This window comes from Lactuca saligna, chromosome 5 (assembly GCF_052625555.1).
Source record: "Lactuca saligna cultivar CGN05327 chromosome 5, ASM5262555v1, whole genome shotgun sequence".
NCBI lineage: Eukaryota > Viridiplantae > Streptophyta > Magnoliopsida > Asterales > Asteraceae > Lactuca > Lactuca saligna.
In genome coordinates, this window is record NC_136421.1 from 131,874,123 (window position 1) to 131,891,296 (window position 17,174).

General features: G+C 35.7%; 1 protein-coding gene across 1 annotated transcript; it reads left to right on the forward strand.

Moving 5' to 3' along the window:
* The first annotated feature begins 10,487 nt into the window (after nt 1–10,487).
* Nucleotides 10,488–12,166, forward strand: LOC144997275 (Nucleotide/sugar transporter family protein). The gene has a single exon (XM_078957139.1). The coding sequence runs from the start codon at nt 10,707–10,709 to the stop codon at nt 11,949–11,951; it is 1,245 nt and encodes a 414-aa protein (XP_078813265.1). The 5' UTR covers nt 10,488–10,706; the 3' UTR covers nt 11,952–12,166.
* Nucleotides 12,167–17,174: the final 5,008 nt, after the last annotated feature.

Genomic DNA, 17,174 nt, shown 5'->3' on the forward strand with positions numbered 1-17,174 from the left:
ACTTAGAAATGAAGATCCCGTTTTAGTTCTCAAGTATAAAGTACTTCTAGTAACACCAAATACTCCTATAGTATTTTAAAATTTAATGTTATGTTCTATTGTTCTCATTGTGGTAGGGTTGGTAAGATTTTAGCATTGTTGCAACCACACACTTAAACTTAGGCACATGCTAGTCAACCCTCGGATAATATAGGTGATCAGGCTATATCTTCCCATTTTTGACCATATGTCTCTAAGCCCACTTGTGTTGTCCAACAATCGTAATTCTTTTGTACTGTCCTAGTGACACTGATTTTAGTATGAATGTAGCATGTATACTTACTTAAATATTTTACTATTTAAAGTATAAACTCTTGGTAAGAGTATTTTTAATCCCTTATGTATTTATAGTTAGTATATCTTTTATGGGTTGATATACTTAATTCACTATAAGCAATGCTCTGATAACAATCTGTCACACCCCAAAACCAGGAATGGCGGAAACGTTCTGGGGCGGAGGACGTCATGTATAATATCAACAACAATGTAAAGTAGTAAACAAGCAACAACATCATCCATTGCATTAATAATATAATTATTATACAAATGTGTTCTGTCAAATTTTGATAAACACTAAAGCATAAATCAAAATGAAAGATAAGTCTTGAACAAGCACCCATCGTCCTTTCTCCTTGCATCGGTATCTGTCTATGATGACCTGAGGATACAAGTAATTTTGAAAGCGAGTATCAGCTTTGAAGCTGGTGAGATCATAAGTATTAATGTGTCTTAATTTGTAAAACTTATAATTTTTAAGACTTGACATTGTTTTGAAAGAAAGCTCGTATAAGTATAAAAATGTTTGTAGAACAACTGTAAATGTTTGAAAAACCCTAGAAATCCCTATGATTCCTATTAGTAACAAAAGGATTCTTCTACCAAGACTTGACTGTTCTCAATGTAATCTTCTACCAATACCTAACTGTTCTGAATGTAGTCTTCTACCAAGACCTAACTGTTTTGATTGTAGTCTTCTACCAAGACCTAACTGTGTTACTATTATTATCATTATAAGAATTTGTATCCTTTGGTACTAAGATACTTACATATAATTCACCTCATTGGTTATGTGAATGAGTCACAAAATAAAGGCAATAATACAACTAACCTGAATATTACCCTTTGGTACTAGGGTAACTATCATTGTTAACTTTAAGACATCCGTAGACATACTCTTACCTCTGTTGCTAACAGCTGGGTATAGGAATAGTTAATCCCTTAATCGTATACCTGTAATGGTACCAACCGTTGACATCCGTGGATGTACTTTTACCTCTGTAGCTAACAGAGATTTTAGGAATGGTCAATCCCACAACTGTATCCTTGGGTACTAGGATAATAAATCCAATCTATCTCGTCGATTATGTGATTGAAATCACAAAGTAAAGATAAGAATGAGGGTTTTGATAACAGAGTCGATACATATAAAATGTAATAGGACTCCTCCTGATATATCTAGGTAATAGTGCTCTTATAAGTATGATCATGTAAAAGTAAACATGTATATGTACTTATGTAAATGTGCTCATGTAAGTGTAATCATGTAAAAGTAAACATGTATATGTACTTATGTAAATGTGCTCATGTAAGTGTAATCATGTAAAAGTAATCATGTATATGTACTTATGTAAAAGTGCTAGCTGTAATGTGTGTTCTCTCTATCTAGCAAGTATAGTAATGTACTGTAATGTTCTAGAAGGTATTGACTCATGAATGAACTGACTCATTTGTATGATATCTCGTTCTAGTAATTGTTCTAGTATCTTCCTAAACTACTCATATGGTAGTTTACTAGAAATCTATCTGGTAAGTATGGACATGGATGTATACCCTTGCTACCCAAGGGCATATATTGAATTGGAAGGACCTTTTATGACTATATATGTACACATGATATATAACTAATATTTAAACGACTTTCGGACGAATACCCGATATCCCACCAGACCACATCTCAAGGCGCGAAAAGGAAATAGGGTGGATAGCCTTCCTAAGTCTTTTAAACATTTCTTATATAACTATACATATAGAGGCATGCAATTTATAATATAAAAGCATAAATAAGTTTTGTAAGACATTTGAAATATAAGTATTATTTTAAGAAAAGATCGACTTGATGTCAATCTATAAAACAATTTGAAGGCATAAGTTTAATAAAACAGTTTAAGTATAAAGAAACATTTGTTTGAAACACAGTTGTAAATAAGTTTGAAAGGTAATGTACGGAGTAAGCTGTACAGTGTAAAATGGAGTTTAAAACATATAAAATGTTTATAAAAGGTCATTTGAAGGAAATTGTTTGGTAAAACTGCTAATGAGTAGCCAAATCATTTGAATGTTGTATATTAATCACATGTGATTGATGTAATAAGTAATATAATCCTACTTACTAATCACATGTGATTGACATAATAAGTAGCATGATTCTACTTGTATCCCCCCCCCCCCCAATAAAACATTTAAAAAGAGTTTAAAAGATTAGTTAAGGGGTATGAACTCACCTGCAGTAAGTGACTGGAATTGAACGGACTGCTATCATACGGAAGGATCGGACAAGTGCTTGGTGTCAAGTGAAGACTTAGACACACCCAATGATCCTAATTACATATGAAGACATATGTATATAAATAATTAGTGATTAAAACACTAATTATACAAGTAATAACATTTAAGCGCAAGGAAAACACTTTTGGTCAAGTGCTAGGAGGCTAAAAGGTTGCAACAAAGGAGTGCAATGCCCCTAATGTGAGTTTAAGGTCAAAAGACCATATTCATTGGAGTTTACGGCCCAGGGGAGTAAGCTCCTGGCCGTAAACTCCCAACCAAGGCTTGACATGGTGCTTACAATTACTACAACTCTAGTGGGAATTTATTCAAGGCTTATACAAGTGTTTGGGCACCATATTGACTCCTTTGGGGAGTTTACGGCCCAAAGACCCTTTTCCCTTGGAGTTTACGGCCGTAAACTCCCTTGAGAGGGTGATTATGGTGCTTTCAAGTCTCTATAATAACTAGGAACAATTCTAGGCTTTTGTACTTGGCTTTGGAAGAGTTTATGGCACCATTTGGTACCATTTCTTGGAGTTTACGACCATAGAACATTTTGGGTCGTAAACTCCCTCACACATGGGGTTCTAAATGTTTTAGCTAGTCCATAACTCATCTAGGTACTTGTCCAAATTGTCCTTTGGCCTAAGGAAGTGTTTATGGTGTCCTTTGACCCCTTTAAAGAAGTTTACGGCCCAAGAAATACTCTTGGCTGTAAAGTCTTCCACACTTGTGTTTCCATGAGTTTTCTAGGTTCTAAACACTTAGGAGTACATGCTAAAAATAAAGTCTAAGCCTTAGGGAAAGTTTGAAGGCCTTTTGGCACCTACAACATGGAGTTTACGGCCTAGGGAGCTTCTTGGCCGTAAACTCCCTTCTAGCCATGATTTCTAATGGTTTTGTTGGCATAAATCATGAGTTTAAGGCTACTAGGTTTTTGTTTTAAGGCTATGGGGACATTAGGCACTCATTTGTGCCTTCACTTGGAGTTTACGGCCCAAGAGATGTTCCTTGGCCGTAAACTCCTAAAACTAAATGGTTTTGATTGATTTCTAGTCTCATATGTTCATACACTGAGTCCTTAACTAGTTGCCTAACAAGGAATTGGGACTAGATGGCCTTTAGGCCTTGTTTTGGAGTTTACACCCCAAGAACGTTCTTGGGCCGTAAGCTCCCGGATCTTGTGTTTTGGACATGTAAATAATGTTATTAAGCATATAACAAGTATTAAAACACATCTAGGGAAGTAGACTCACAATCTGGGATGAAAACCCGAAGATCCGTGAGAGAGAAATTGGCTTTTCTCTAAATGGAATTCAACTAATGAGCCAATTTGGTTCAGAATTCTATTTATAGTCCTGAGATTTTTGGCAGAAAATATTTCTATTCTCTGAATGGATTCTAATGATCTAGGGTAATGGAATTTATAGTGTTGCACAAAATCCTAGTGCAACCACTCTCCTAATACCCCTTTTTGGTGTAAAACGCTGAAACTGCCAAACTTATATTCTAAGTCTGAATTTTCACTATAACTGATCTTCATCTATTGGCTTGATATGGTTTATTCATAATGGAAATTTCGGGTTGTCACCATAAGTAGACCCCAAAATACCATACTGTTATTTGATATTGTGATATTTTAGAACAGCATGCTAGTGATAGGCTAGGGATCTTCAGGAATTGTATGATAGAATTGCCTTATTATGTGATGCCTTAGTTCCTATAAAGTTCCCTTGTTTGGTTTTTGTGTAACTTTTTCGTGTGTGAACTGGCTATTGAGTGGATACGCTACGTCACATGCTACATGGTTTAAAGGATCTTAGGATGAGGGGTTGGCCCTGCTTCGTAGCTCTTGTTTGAGTCCAACCGTTGTGGGATTGAATATTTTATCTTAAGATTGTTTAAATTTTAGGGCATGTGACTATATTCATGCAATATTCATCTGGCACCAATACAGATTCGTGTGGCAAAGGTGGTATGGATTAGTCGCATGGGGTCAACCGACCAGTCGCGTTGTTGGATGAGGTAGTGGTGGTTTCCCTGGTTTGGGCGCGGTTCATAACGGGTTAGCATGAGGAAGGATTAGCCACTCTTGAGAGAGTAAGGGCATGGAAAAGATGTGTGTGAGATGCTGGGAGTTTGAGATCGAGGATTTCATCGGAAGATCTGTCCGATCTTATTGCATTTTAGTGTTAGTTGACTCCTCTACATGAATGTTGTTTGATTTGTGCTTTGTGGAAATCATGAGTGATGTGAGTTAGCCACTAAGTGAATATGTCAAGTCACATGTGAAAAAGGTTGGATATTCTCAAAGTGATAGATATGACCCTGCTTCGCAGCTCTTGTCTGGGTCCAACCGTTGAAGGGATGAGTCTGTTAATCAAAGGATTATCTAAGCTTTTTTCATGTGATTGTATTCATGGAATGGCTAATTGATATTGTGAGGAGTTTTTCAGTAGCTGATGCCAGAAGTGTTGTGGGTGAGCTCTAGAATATCCTAGAGAGTATTCTTGTGCGGTTGTTTCACTGTTGAGTAGGTTTCAAGGGTATTGTGTGACTATGTCTTAGAGGATCCGAGATAATTGTTGATGAAAATATGGATAAGTGTGGAAGGTAGTATTAGGCCCGTACTACTGAAAGTACAAGATCCATACTCGATTCAATGAAGATTTTGGGGAATATAATGATTGCTTAGGGAAGATAGCTGTGTTTCAAGTTCCTCCTGCGGTTCATTGGATCCATACCTGGAGAACCATTCTGCGGGTTATATTCGTTTCATGGTCTGGTATAGTTGTACGTGGTTGGGTTGTCGGGTTATGTTTTGGTTAACCGCCAGTGAGTGATGGTTCGAGTTCTAAGTGGGGGAGAATTAGGAATTCTCAGGTTGAGTGTTAGTCCTTGAGGGTCTGGGCAGTTCGTGGTTTCAGAACATTATCTTCGAATTAGTTGGGCAGTTGTTGATCGATGGATCTTTTTCCTAGAAGCAGGTGTGTTCAGTTCCATGAGGGTCTTGATCTCTTTTGTTAGTGTATCCTTGACCATTCATCGTGGGGGTTCATCATTCAACAAAGTTTCCGTGGAAGGTTTAGAGGTGTCATGTGATATTCCAAAAATCGAGACAGGATTTTTTGTTGTTTTTAATTATAATACTTGTAAAACTATTTGAGTAAACATTACTGATATCACATCAAACCACAAAACCATAGTTACATGTTTCAAAAACCATAATGTCAAATAGTATAATGTTATAGTACAATATTCTCAATTGCAGAATCATGTGTGTGTGATGCGTTGCTACCGTGTCAGCTCCTTCCCCTTAGATGAAGAGGTACCTGAAACCAAAACTAAAAATTGTAAGCACAAAGCTTAGTAAGTTCCCCCATCATACCACATACCATACAACCATACATATTGTCGGGTAGTTCTGGGGTGCCCGACCTACCCATGTCAAGCCATTATGGGGTGCTCACCTACCCATGTCATGCCATTCTGGAGTGTTGAACTACCCGTGTCAGGCCATTCTGGGGTGCCTGCCTACCCTTCGGTCTATCTCACCCGGTCACGGGGACTATTTCACCCCTACTACTATCACATAATAATATATCATAATCATGTTGTCATTCATATCTTGGGTGTCCGACCTACCCTTCGGTCCTAACAACCGAATCGGGGACTATTCCCCCTCCTACTACCAATATTACATAGAACATATCCTACTAGCACATAGAACACATCAAGTAATACCAAACCAAACAATTATCACATAGACAATCATCTCCACTGTAATAAAATAATAGTGGGTAGGCCTTGGTTCCTTAGACCCACTTCTACTCGAAGAAATCACCTCAATGTCGTGTTGTGTCTGTACTGTCCTCGGTACGGAAATCAACTCTTCTCGACTCCTCGATCCCTACACAACATCCTTCCTAAGTTACCATTTAATACTCATAACCCCTACCAGGGTCAACTCAAGTCCAAGTTAGATTCAAGGTCAAAACCTTGGTCAAAGTCAACATCTGGTTAACTCAACTCGCCGAGTTGGTCCACCAACTCGCCGACTCCCCACGTCCACAAAAGGCTACAATCTCGTCCCTACTCGTCGAGTCTAGCAAGAGCTCGACGAGTTATCCTTTGACAAAAATCGGGACCTTCTTTAACTTACTCACTAAGTTTTTCCTTAGACTCATCGAGTTCATCTTCATCCATATGAAGGTATTTAGTCTATAACTCGCCGATTTCTCTCTAAACTCGACGAGTCTGTCTTCATGTAGTTAGGACATTGCCTTGAACTCGTCGATTTAGTTCATACACTCGTCGAGTTCTATGATTTCTAGGTCCTTAATGATCCTAGACAACTGAGTGATCTTCAATCTTATCATTTGGTCCTTTAACAAAAAGGATTTGATGGAAAATACATCCCGAATCGTCAATTCCCTCTTTGCCCGAACTATATAGTCGGTTTTACTTGGTCTAAATGCATCCAAGCCATAGATCTGACCTCTAGGGTCCATATTATATGTAAAGATACGAACTTTGATGTATATGCATGGGGTCTTTGGCTCGAAAAGCCATAAAAGGGGGTTTTATATGTTGCATGGGTCTCCCATGTCCATAAAGTTGGCACCTTTATGCCACGAGAACCCTTAATGGTTCCATATCTGAAGTACAACTCCAAATATACACACAAATCCGAGTATAGCTTCACTAAAGCTTAGAAAGGGTAGAAAATAGCCCCAAATCAAGATCTAAGTAATGAATAGCGAATGTATCAGCTTTATACCTCAAATGAGCATGAAATGTGCCAAGACTTCTGGATCTACTTGCTCTCTCTTGATCTCCCAAGCTTCCTTGTCCTTTTCCAACTTCAAATACACACAAAAGGCACCAAAAAGCTCAAGAATACGCAAATAAGGCTTAGGGTTTCGAGTTAGGGTTTTCTCTGGGTTGGGAGGGACAATGGGGGCTGGTTGAGGCAAAATAAATCGTTTAAATAGGGTACAAAGCCTAAATATTAGGGTTTCATCCAGACAACTTCTACTCGTTGAGTCGGTCTCCTGACTCGTCGAGTAGATAATTAAACTTCACGGTCAAAAATCTAGTCTACTCGACGAGTTGGGCCTCCAAATCGCCGAGTCCCAGAGGAAAACATACACTTACTTGAATTCAAATATGTACCAGGAACCGGGTGTTAATGTCAGTTGAGGTTCAGTGATCGTGCTAATTTGTCGTCAAGTTTAATACATTTTATGATTCCTTCAGTCTTCAGGTATCTTTACCCTCAACGGTGGAGTAGAAGCTCGGTTCATAGAAGACTCAGGTTTTGGTTAGCCTTCAAGATCATTTTGAAGGTTTTCTCGAGCTAGTAGGGTAGTGTTGGAATCCGTTTAGTCTCATAAGTATGGGGTCTTGTTTTGACCGATCGTGGAGATGTTTTCTGTTCTAATTAAGGTGTCATGTCGATTATCCCTGGTGTTTCTTTTCTCTTCGGATGAGATTTTGGGTCTCTTAAGTATGTGTATATGGGTGTTTCGTGTGAGTTGGGCAAGATGATTTTAGGACTCTTGGTTCGAATTATGTGTATGGTTCTCCTGGGTTTCAAATTCCGATTTTTGGATCAAGAATTTGAGCATTATCCTTTCTGTGAATCGTATGCTTATATGTTGTAGTGATCAGTTAGATCGGTATCCTGCTGATAGGATGTTTCTATCCTGTTGTGATATGTTAGATCGGTATCTTGGTAGACAGGATGTTGTTATGCTGTTATGAGCTGTTAGATCTGTATCCTGGTAGATAGGATGATGTTATGCTTAGTGATATGTAAGATTTGCCTATTTTTCTGTTGACTGATTATATGTTTATTGTTATGTCGACATGTGTGTGTGGTTGGGTTGAGGCGAATATGCTTTGTGTTGAAGGATAATAGACCCAAGGGGGTTTCGAATAGAATGAAGGCCCTGCGAGGTGGTCCAGTCATGCCAAAGGCCCGATGAGCGGTCCGGATAAGCTATAGGCCCTGCAAGGCTGTCAGTCATGCCGAAGGCTCGGGAGCAGTCCAAGTAGGTTGTAGGCCCGACGAGGCAGTCCAGTCATGCCGAAGGCTTGGGAGTCCAGAAAGGTTGTAGGCCCGGTGAGCCCAACTAGACATGTTGTTATTTATACTTATAACATCCTTCCTAAGTTACCATTTAATACTCATAACCCTTACCAGGGTCAACTCAAGTCCATTTAATACTCGACGAGTTATCCTTTAACAAACATCGGGACCTTCTTCAACCGACTCGCTAAGTTCATCCTTGAACTCATCGAGTTCATCTTCATCCGTATGAAGGTATTTAGTCTATGACTCACCGAGTTCTCCCTGAACTTGACGATTCCGTCTTCATGTAGTTGGGACATTGCCTTGAACTCGACGATTTAGCTCATACACTCGTCAAGTTCTATGATTTCTAGGTCCCTAATGATCATAGACAATTGAGTGATCTTCAATCTTATCATCTAGTCCTTTAACAGAAAGGATTTGATGGAAAATACATCCCGAATCATCAATTCCCTCTTTGTCCTGAACTATATAGTCGGTTTTACTTGGTCTAAATGCATCCAAACCATAATCTGACCTCTAGGGTCCATAGTATATGTAAAGCTATGAACTTGATGTATATGCATGGGGTCTTTGGCTCGAAAAGCCATAAAAAAGGGGGTTTATATGTTGCATGGGTCTCCCTTGTCCATAAAGTTGACACCTTTATGCCACGGGAACCCTCAATGGTTCCAGATCTGAAGTACAACCCCAAATCCACACACAAATCCGAGTATAGCTTCACTAAAGCTTAGAAAAGGTAGAAAGTACAAAAACAAATAGCTGAAAAGTTGAAAATTTTCAGTTTTGATATCCTGACTTCGGAGGACTGTAAATCATTGAATATTAAACTAAAAATGACAAAATTATAGTCTAAACTCATATACAAGCTGTAAACTACAAGTTGAAAAAACCTACATGTCAATCCGACTTCAAAGGAATTAGATATGTATGTTTTAAAACTTTCACCGAATACAAAAAAACTGAAAAACTAAAAACTTTCAGCTTTAATATCTCGACTTTAGGGGGCTGTAAGTCAATGAATATAAAACTAAAAATGTCAAACTTATAGTCTAAAATCATGTACAAACTCTAAACTACATGTTGGAAAAAACCGAATGTCAATCGGAGTTGAAACGAATGACATATGCATCTTTTAAACAATTCACAAAAACCGGTTCCGACCATAAAAGTGGTTCTGGTTCCTAACACCGGTTTCAGTTTTTAGACCCGGTTTACCCGCACCCGATGGACCCAAACCTGGATTAACCGGAACCCGGATAATGCCAAATTTTAAACCCGGAACCGGAACGGGTTCTACATATTCCGGTTCTAACGGTTCCGGTTCCGGTTTTCCGGTTCTCAATCTCATCCCTAAGGATCCGTCAGTCTAGGTTTGAGTTTCCATTGCACAGTTTTTGCTTTCTATACAATTTTTCATGTTTACTGTTGCTTCATCTTTACTTTCACTTGTATGGTATCTATAGTATCTAATTTTGTTCTCTAATCACAAAACATGTTCATACTTTACTGCATGCAGTCTCTCTATCCTTGAATAACCTATTTGATTGTCTCGATCTTATCTTTTTTTTGCCTTATATACGGCTTTAGGATGTGATCTGATTGTTATGACTTATGTTCTTATCATCTTTCTTTGCCTTATTCGTATACGGCTTTGTGGTTGAAATTTTTATTTGGTTTATAGGAAGATCACTTGATAAGTTATAGGCCCATATTAAAGGGGCCAGTAATTCAAACTTGAAAGGCCCAAAGAAAGCATATTCCCTAAGCAAATCTGACCTCGAGACCCCCAACATCGCCATCAGTAATCGGCTTATTTTCCGAATAGCGATAAACATGTGCCCGAGTTACATTAACTCTGTACCTACAGACCACTACCATCCAAGACTTTGAACACGGCAACACTAAAACGCCAACCTCCATCACTCAGGTCACTCTTTGATCCTTCTAATCAAAAGGGTCTGCTCCCAAATCTCTTTTCATCAATCTTTGCCTTTTGATTTTCCATATTTTTAATTGCAATATGATGTTGTTGAATCTCCTTCCTTCATCATCTGTCACTTTCCCAAAATCACACCATAAATACTCCATTAATAATCCTTCGATTTCTCACCCTAATCTTGTCTCCAGAATCTCCATTCCTCCTCAATCGAAGTTCAAAGTCTCGGCCTTTAACAAAATCCACAGCAACCCCACTTCTCAGATCTATGAAGCTACCAAGTTCCTTAAAACCCCTTGTCGATTTGGGGATTTTGGAAGAAAACCCACTTCACAGATCGCTAAATCAGCATCTGGAACTTCTCAAGATTCAACCCCGGATGAAGAACTTGAAAAAAAGCCTAACAAGACTCTCCAGCTTGGGATTGTATTCGGATTTTGGTACTTTCAGAACATTGTTTTCAATATTTACAATAAGAAATGCTTGAACATTTTCCCATATCCATGGCTTCTTGCTTCCTTTCAACTCTTTGTTGGTTCTCTATGGATGCTGTTTCTCTGGGCTTCAAAGCTTCAACCTTGCCCCAAAATCGACAAATCATTTATCATCGCTCTCCTAGGCCCTGCACTTTTCCACACAATCGGTCACATTTCTGCATGTGTTTCATTCTCTAAAGTCGCTGTTTCTTTCACTCATGTCATCAAATCAGCAGAACCCGTTTTCTCTGTTGTCTTTTCCTCTGCTTTAGGCGATACTTACCCTTTATCCGTTTGGTTATCGATCTTACCAATCGTTATGGGTTGTTCTTTAGCTGCTGTTACAGAAGTTTCCTTCAATCTTGGTGGATTATGGGGTGCGATGATTAGTAATGTTGGATTCGTGCTTAGAAACATTTACTCCAAAAAGAGTTTGCAGAACTTCAAGCATGTAAACGGGTTGAATCTATATGGATGGATTACAATCCTCTCGTTCTTTTACCTGTTTCCAGTTGCGATTTTTGTTGAAGGATCTCAATGGGTTCCTGGATACCATAAAGCAATTGCAAGTATTGGAACGCCATCTACTTTTTATCTATGGGTGATGATATCTGGAGTGTTTTATCATCTTTATAACCAATCATCGTATCAAGCACTTGATGATATAAGTCCGTTGACTTTTTCAGTTGGGAATACAATGAAAAGGGTTGTGGTGATTGTTTCTACTGTATTGGTTTTTAGAAATCCAGTTAGGCCTTTGAATGCACTTGGATCTGCCATTGCTATTTTTGGTACGTTTTTGTATTCACAGGCGTCATCAAAGAAGAAGGCTGTGGAGGAAAAGAAGGATTAAGGAAAGCTTCTTGATTTGGTTCATTTCTTGTCTTACTTTTAGTGGAAGTTTTGGCTTTTGAATGTAGTTTTAGAAGCTAGTGGTTATTCGGTTGCTTTGTGGTTTCTTTTTGGAACTAGGGTTTTAGACATTTTGTTCTTGTTGTGGCTCTCTTAGACTTTGGTATCATACGCCTCAATGAGCAAATTGAATTGACAATCTTTGGCTTTTTTCAAGCTAGTTTTTAACAGTTCTTTTTCTGCGTCTATATGTGTTGGATAATCATAAGTTATGTAAGATGTGAGAATCTATGAGGGTCATTACCTTTCTTGTTTTGAGACATACTACCCTATTATCATATGCAAACATAAATGTGTTTGTAAGCATAAATACATCCACGTGTATAATTATCATATGAGGACAATACTTGCACTCTTGTCCTAAGAGTAAGATGCACTCTTGTCTTGAGAGTAAGATGTGAGAATCTTTGAGGTCATTACCTTTCTTGTTTTGGGACATATTACCCTATTATCATATGCAAACAAAAATGTTACATATATGTGTTTGTAAGCATAAATATATCCATGTGTATAATTGAACAATAATCAAGCTGAGGGAATATTGTTTTGGGCATTATAATAATTTCCAAAACAATCTCATTTTAGGCATTTTGCAGGTTGCACTTGCGAAACTAGTTATTTAGGGAATTTTTTTTGGGTAAAACTTAACAAAAGTAGGTTTTCTTTATAATAGATAATGATGGGGCGTAAACGAATTGAACGTTCGATGAATTGTTTGTGAACCGTTCGGTGGAAAGTTCGTTTATATGTGTTTATTTAATAAATGAATGAACATGAACACAAATTCTTGTTTCGTTTTGTTAAACGAACGAACATTAATAATGACATCGTTCATTCAATTATTTTCGTGGATGTTTGTTTGTGTTCGTTCATTTAAGTTTTCTTTATGTTCAATTGTGTTTGATTACATTACTATATTATATATTTGTTTATTTTCAGTTATGTTTATTTATCTATGTTTGATTATATTCGTTAGCATGTTCACAAGCATAAACAAGTGTGATTTTTAAACGAACAAACATTAAAAAGAAAAATTGTTCGTTTATTTGTTTATATCCGTTTATTTGTTCGGCTAACTTAAACGAATGAACATGAATACGTCTTTGTTCGTTTTCATTCGGTTCTAGATAACGTACTTACCCATGTACTTATACTTTTAATTCTACACATTTTCTCAACCACATAACCCTCAATCACTTGAGATAACACCCTTTCCAACTCACCTAGATAGTAGATACCCGCTAAACCAATGGTAACAAAATTAAGTATATTTTTCATTTATTGTTTTAATAACTATCTTAATTAAGGTTCATTAATTTTTCCCAAACAATTATATATATTTTTTATATTTTATACTTTTATATTTACATAAGAAACCAACTATTTTAGAATTAATGATCTTTTTATTCTCTACAGCAGCTATTAATATTGAAACAAAATACTAAAAACATGATTTTATATTATAGTTATTTGATTAATATAACTGTCATATTTTATTATAATTTGGAAGATTTAAATTAAATAGTGTCAGTTTATTATACAAATTTAAGTTTGTAGATATATTATTCATATGTAAATGTAATTATCAAGTTTTTATTGCTCGTTCTATTATTGATTATAGCATGCTTCCTATTAGTGGTACGTAGAACAGTAGGACGATTAGATTGGAAAGTATTCCCACTGGGAGAGACTATCCTACCATGGGATAGAGCTCCATACGATTATGTACCCAGTTTGTCATGTTGTTATAGAGACTATTGATCGTCATTTCACAAGTTGAATGGAGTTGATAAATATTTGGAGACGAATTGTTATTTGGTGGGGTGTTCTGCTCCCCAATCAGTATATCATTATTGATTTCATCTCTTGGTACGATTCTGTTGTGTTGAAAGGTAGTCAACGGAAGGCTTTTGATGCAGTAATGTTATTGACTTTTTGGTGCCTTTGGAATTTCTGAAATTCCATTTTTTTTGGAACAAATTTTCCTAGGAATTTTTTTTTTCCTAATAGATATAGTAAAGCTAAACTTAGTTGGACTCATTAGCTCCATAACCCTACTTTAGCTTCTATTGTATTGTACTGGTTTTTTCTAGCTTCTTGTTAGTTTTTTAATTAAATCATCCGCCTTTCAAGAATAAAAAAAATTTGTATGTTATTCATATATGAATATGTTAAGTTAAATTGTTGAAAAGAAAACTTATAATTTAATTGTTCTAAGGCATGATTAATTTCATGTGTGTTATTATCAAGTTTGTTTATGTATTAATAATATGTGAATTTAGTGTGTGTTATTATCAAGTTTTTTTTTATGTATTATTAACAGTGTTGTATAAATCGGTATTGGCGGCCGATTAATCGATAATTAATCGTTTGGCGGCCTCGAACCGATTACGATAAGGGTGTTTGGTGGAAATTAGTCAAAATCGGTCAAACTCAGGCTTGGCGTTTCTTGGCGGTCATTGGTGAGAAATATTTAAAATATTCAAAAAATAATAATTTTCAAATATTACACCAAAATTTTAAAATTTTAAAATTTTAAGCTTTCAAATTTTAAAATGTTATACTAGAATTTTTAAAATTACAAAATTTTAAAATTTAAAATTTCCAAATACTTAATTTTTTTAGGAAATATTAATTTTTTAAATAATTTTATTAAAAATTTAGGGTCCCCGATTAATCCCCGTCGAGTCTGATTAATCGTTTATTGCCAGTCGATTGTCGAGCTACCACTGAACAATTTTTGCAACCTTGATTATTAATATGTTAATTTAATTCGTTCAAAAGAAAACTTAAATGTAATTTTTCATGATAACTATTGAAAAATCTGGGCTTCGTTTTAGATTGGTTTTTTTCTCAATGCTTACCAAAAATATTACATTCTTTCAACAATACAGAACACATACAATGCAAACACCTAAAACTGTTCACACACAGCAAGATTCAAACATGAATGTATCTTCACTTTCCGTTGACATCATCATATAATCAAATTCGATGGAAAATAAGCTTTAATAATTAAAAAAATACCAACATATAGATAATCAATCATAACTGTTATTTCCTTTCTACTTCCTTTCTATTTAAGCCGCTTGTTATAATCTCACCATTATTGGTAGTGGATTCATCCAAAGCATCATTCTTCTCGAACTCTTCATTAATCTCAAACTCCTGAGTATGTATTTCAGGGAGTATAGGTTCTGTATCACCACTTCCAATACTCTTTACATGAGGAATTACCGAAACAGCCATGTCATTCGTGGTTATATTCTTTTCCCCTCAATTGAAAGATGAGTTGCACCAAGGATAATTAAGAAAAAATGTAAGTATCGTGGTTTCAGCAGCTATTTCTTTTGTCTAGACCATTATGAAGAAAAAAAGCTTATTTTTGTAATTTTTTAATATATATATATTTTTATCTTGAATCATGTCAAAGTAGTCGGACAAAGCTCTTACAAAGTTATCAGTTAAACCTACAAAATCGTTTCCGTATTTATTAAAAGATCTTCTTGTGTGCTTGCAAACAAAGAAGGAAAACATAATCGGATATCGAATATTTGGATACGGATTCAGATATCAAAATCGGATACCCGAAAAACTTATATTTTTGTCATCATGAAATATAAATGCTCTTCAACACCATTTCAATTTAATGGAATATAAGATGCAACTCACACGATACCAAATTGACATTTAAATTTTTTGTCGTTTATCACAATCAGAATCTTATTAAACATAAATACAACATATGATAACTTGAGATGGATGTTTTTTATGTTATACAAAACAGGTTAGTAGTAACTAAGTATTGCTTAAGTGTTATACTTGGCTACTTGCAACTAAATAATAAAAATAATTCTAAATTAAAAAATATTATACATTTCTAACACATGATCTAAGCAACCAAGTAGTCGAGATTGCGATGGACAAAAACATCAAAAGTCTCAAACATGTCATTAATAAATGTCTCACATAAGATGTCGTGAGAAAAACCTAAAGAAATCATTCATAAGTACTGAATGAGTACAAAAACAAAAATGACTTATTTTCCAACAAAAAAATTATTAAGGACTAAATGTGTACAAAATGATATATATATATATATATATATATATATATATATATATATATATATATATATATATATATATATATATAATTCTATTAAGACATTTTTACCAGTCAACCTAGAGTAGCCGGTCATAAGGAATAAATGTGTACAGTTTAACAAGTTGAAGATGTCAATGTGGACGAAAAAAATCAGTGATTAAATGTGTAAATCAAAAAATATATTACCCTTTTAAGTCATTATCCCTTTGAATGAATATTAAGACTCGGTTAATCAAATTTACTTTTTTTCCCGATTGAATTTGTAAACAGTAGGGTAGTTGATTTAGGTGATTGGTTTGGGTCTCTTTTGTTTCTATTTTGACTACTAGTGAAAATAAAATTGTTTTTAGCCTACTTTTTTCAATATTTATAGAATTTTATTGTGTAATTATATGTTTAAAATACTTAGGTTTTGTGGTGATGGATTGTGGAAGCTTAAACACAATTTTAGGAAATTCTTTGCAAAGTTAGAGCGAGTAGTTACATGATTTGTGTTGTTAAAGAAGGTGATAGAATTGAATGCTAGTAGATATTGTATAACATACTGATGACGCAGGGTTGTATGATTATGCATGCTTAGATGCTAACTTTACTAAATAAAATTACATTATTACATATGATAACAGATGTTGAGTTTGTCATTTACAAGTTACATCTAATGGATTATCATATATGTTAGATCATCTTTGAGATAATGAATGAATGGTTTTTGAGATAATGAATGAATGGTTTTTGAAACCAGAAGTACCTAAAAACATTTTAAGTATAAACCGTAAACACAAAGCTTAGTAAGTTCTCCAAAATACCACATACGGTTACATATCATTGGGCCTAGCTCGGGGGTATATTCCAACCGAACATACAATAGTGGGATCAACCCTGGGGTATATTTCAACCCAACATACAATAATAGGTACAACTCTAGGGTATATTTCAACCCAACATACAATAATGGGCCCAACCATGGGATATATTTCAACCCAACATACAATAATGGGCCCAGCCCTGGGGTATTTTTCAACCTAATCATACATTAATGTGCCCAACCCTAGGTTAT

Coding starts and splice junctions, on each gene's coding strand:
- LOC144997275 (XM_078957139.1), top strand. CDS start 10,707: ATGATGTTGTTGAATCTCCTTCCTTCATCATCTGTCACTTTCCCAAAA.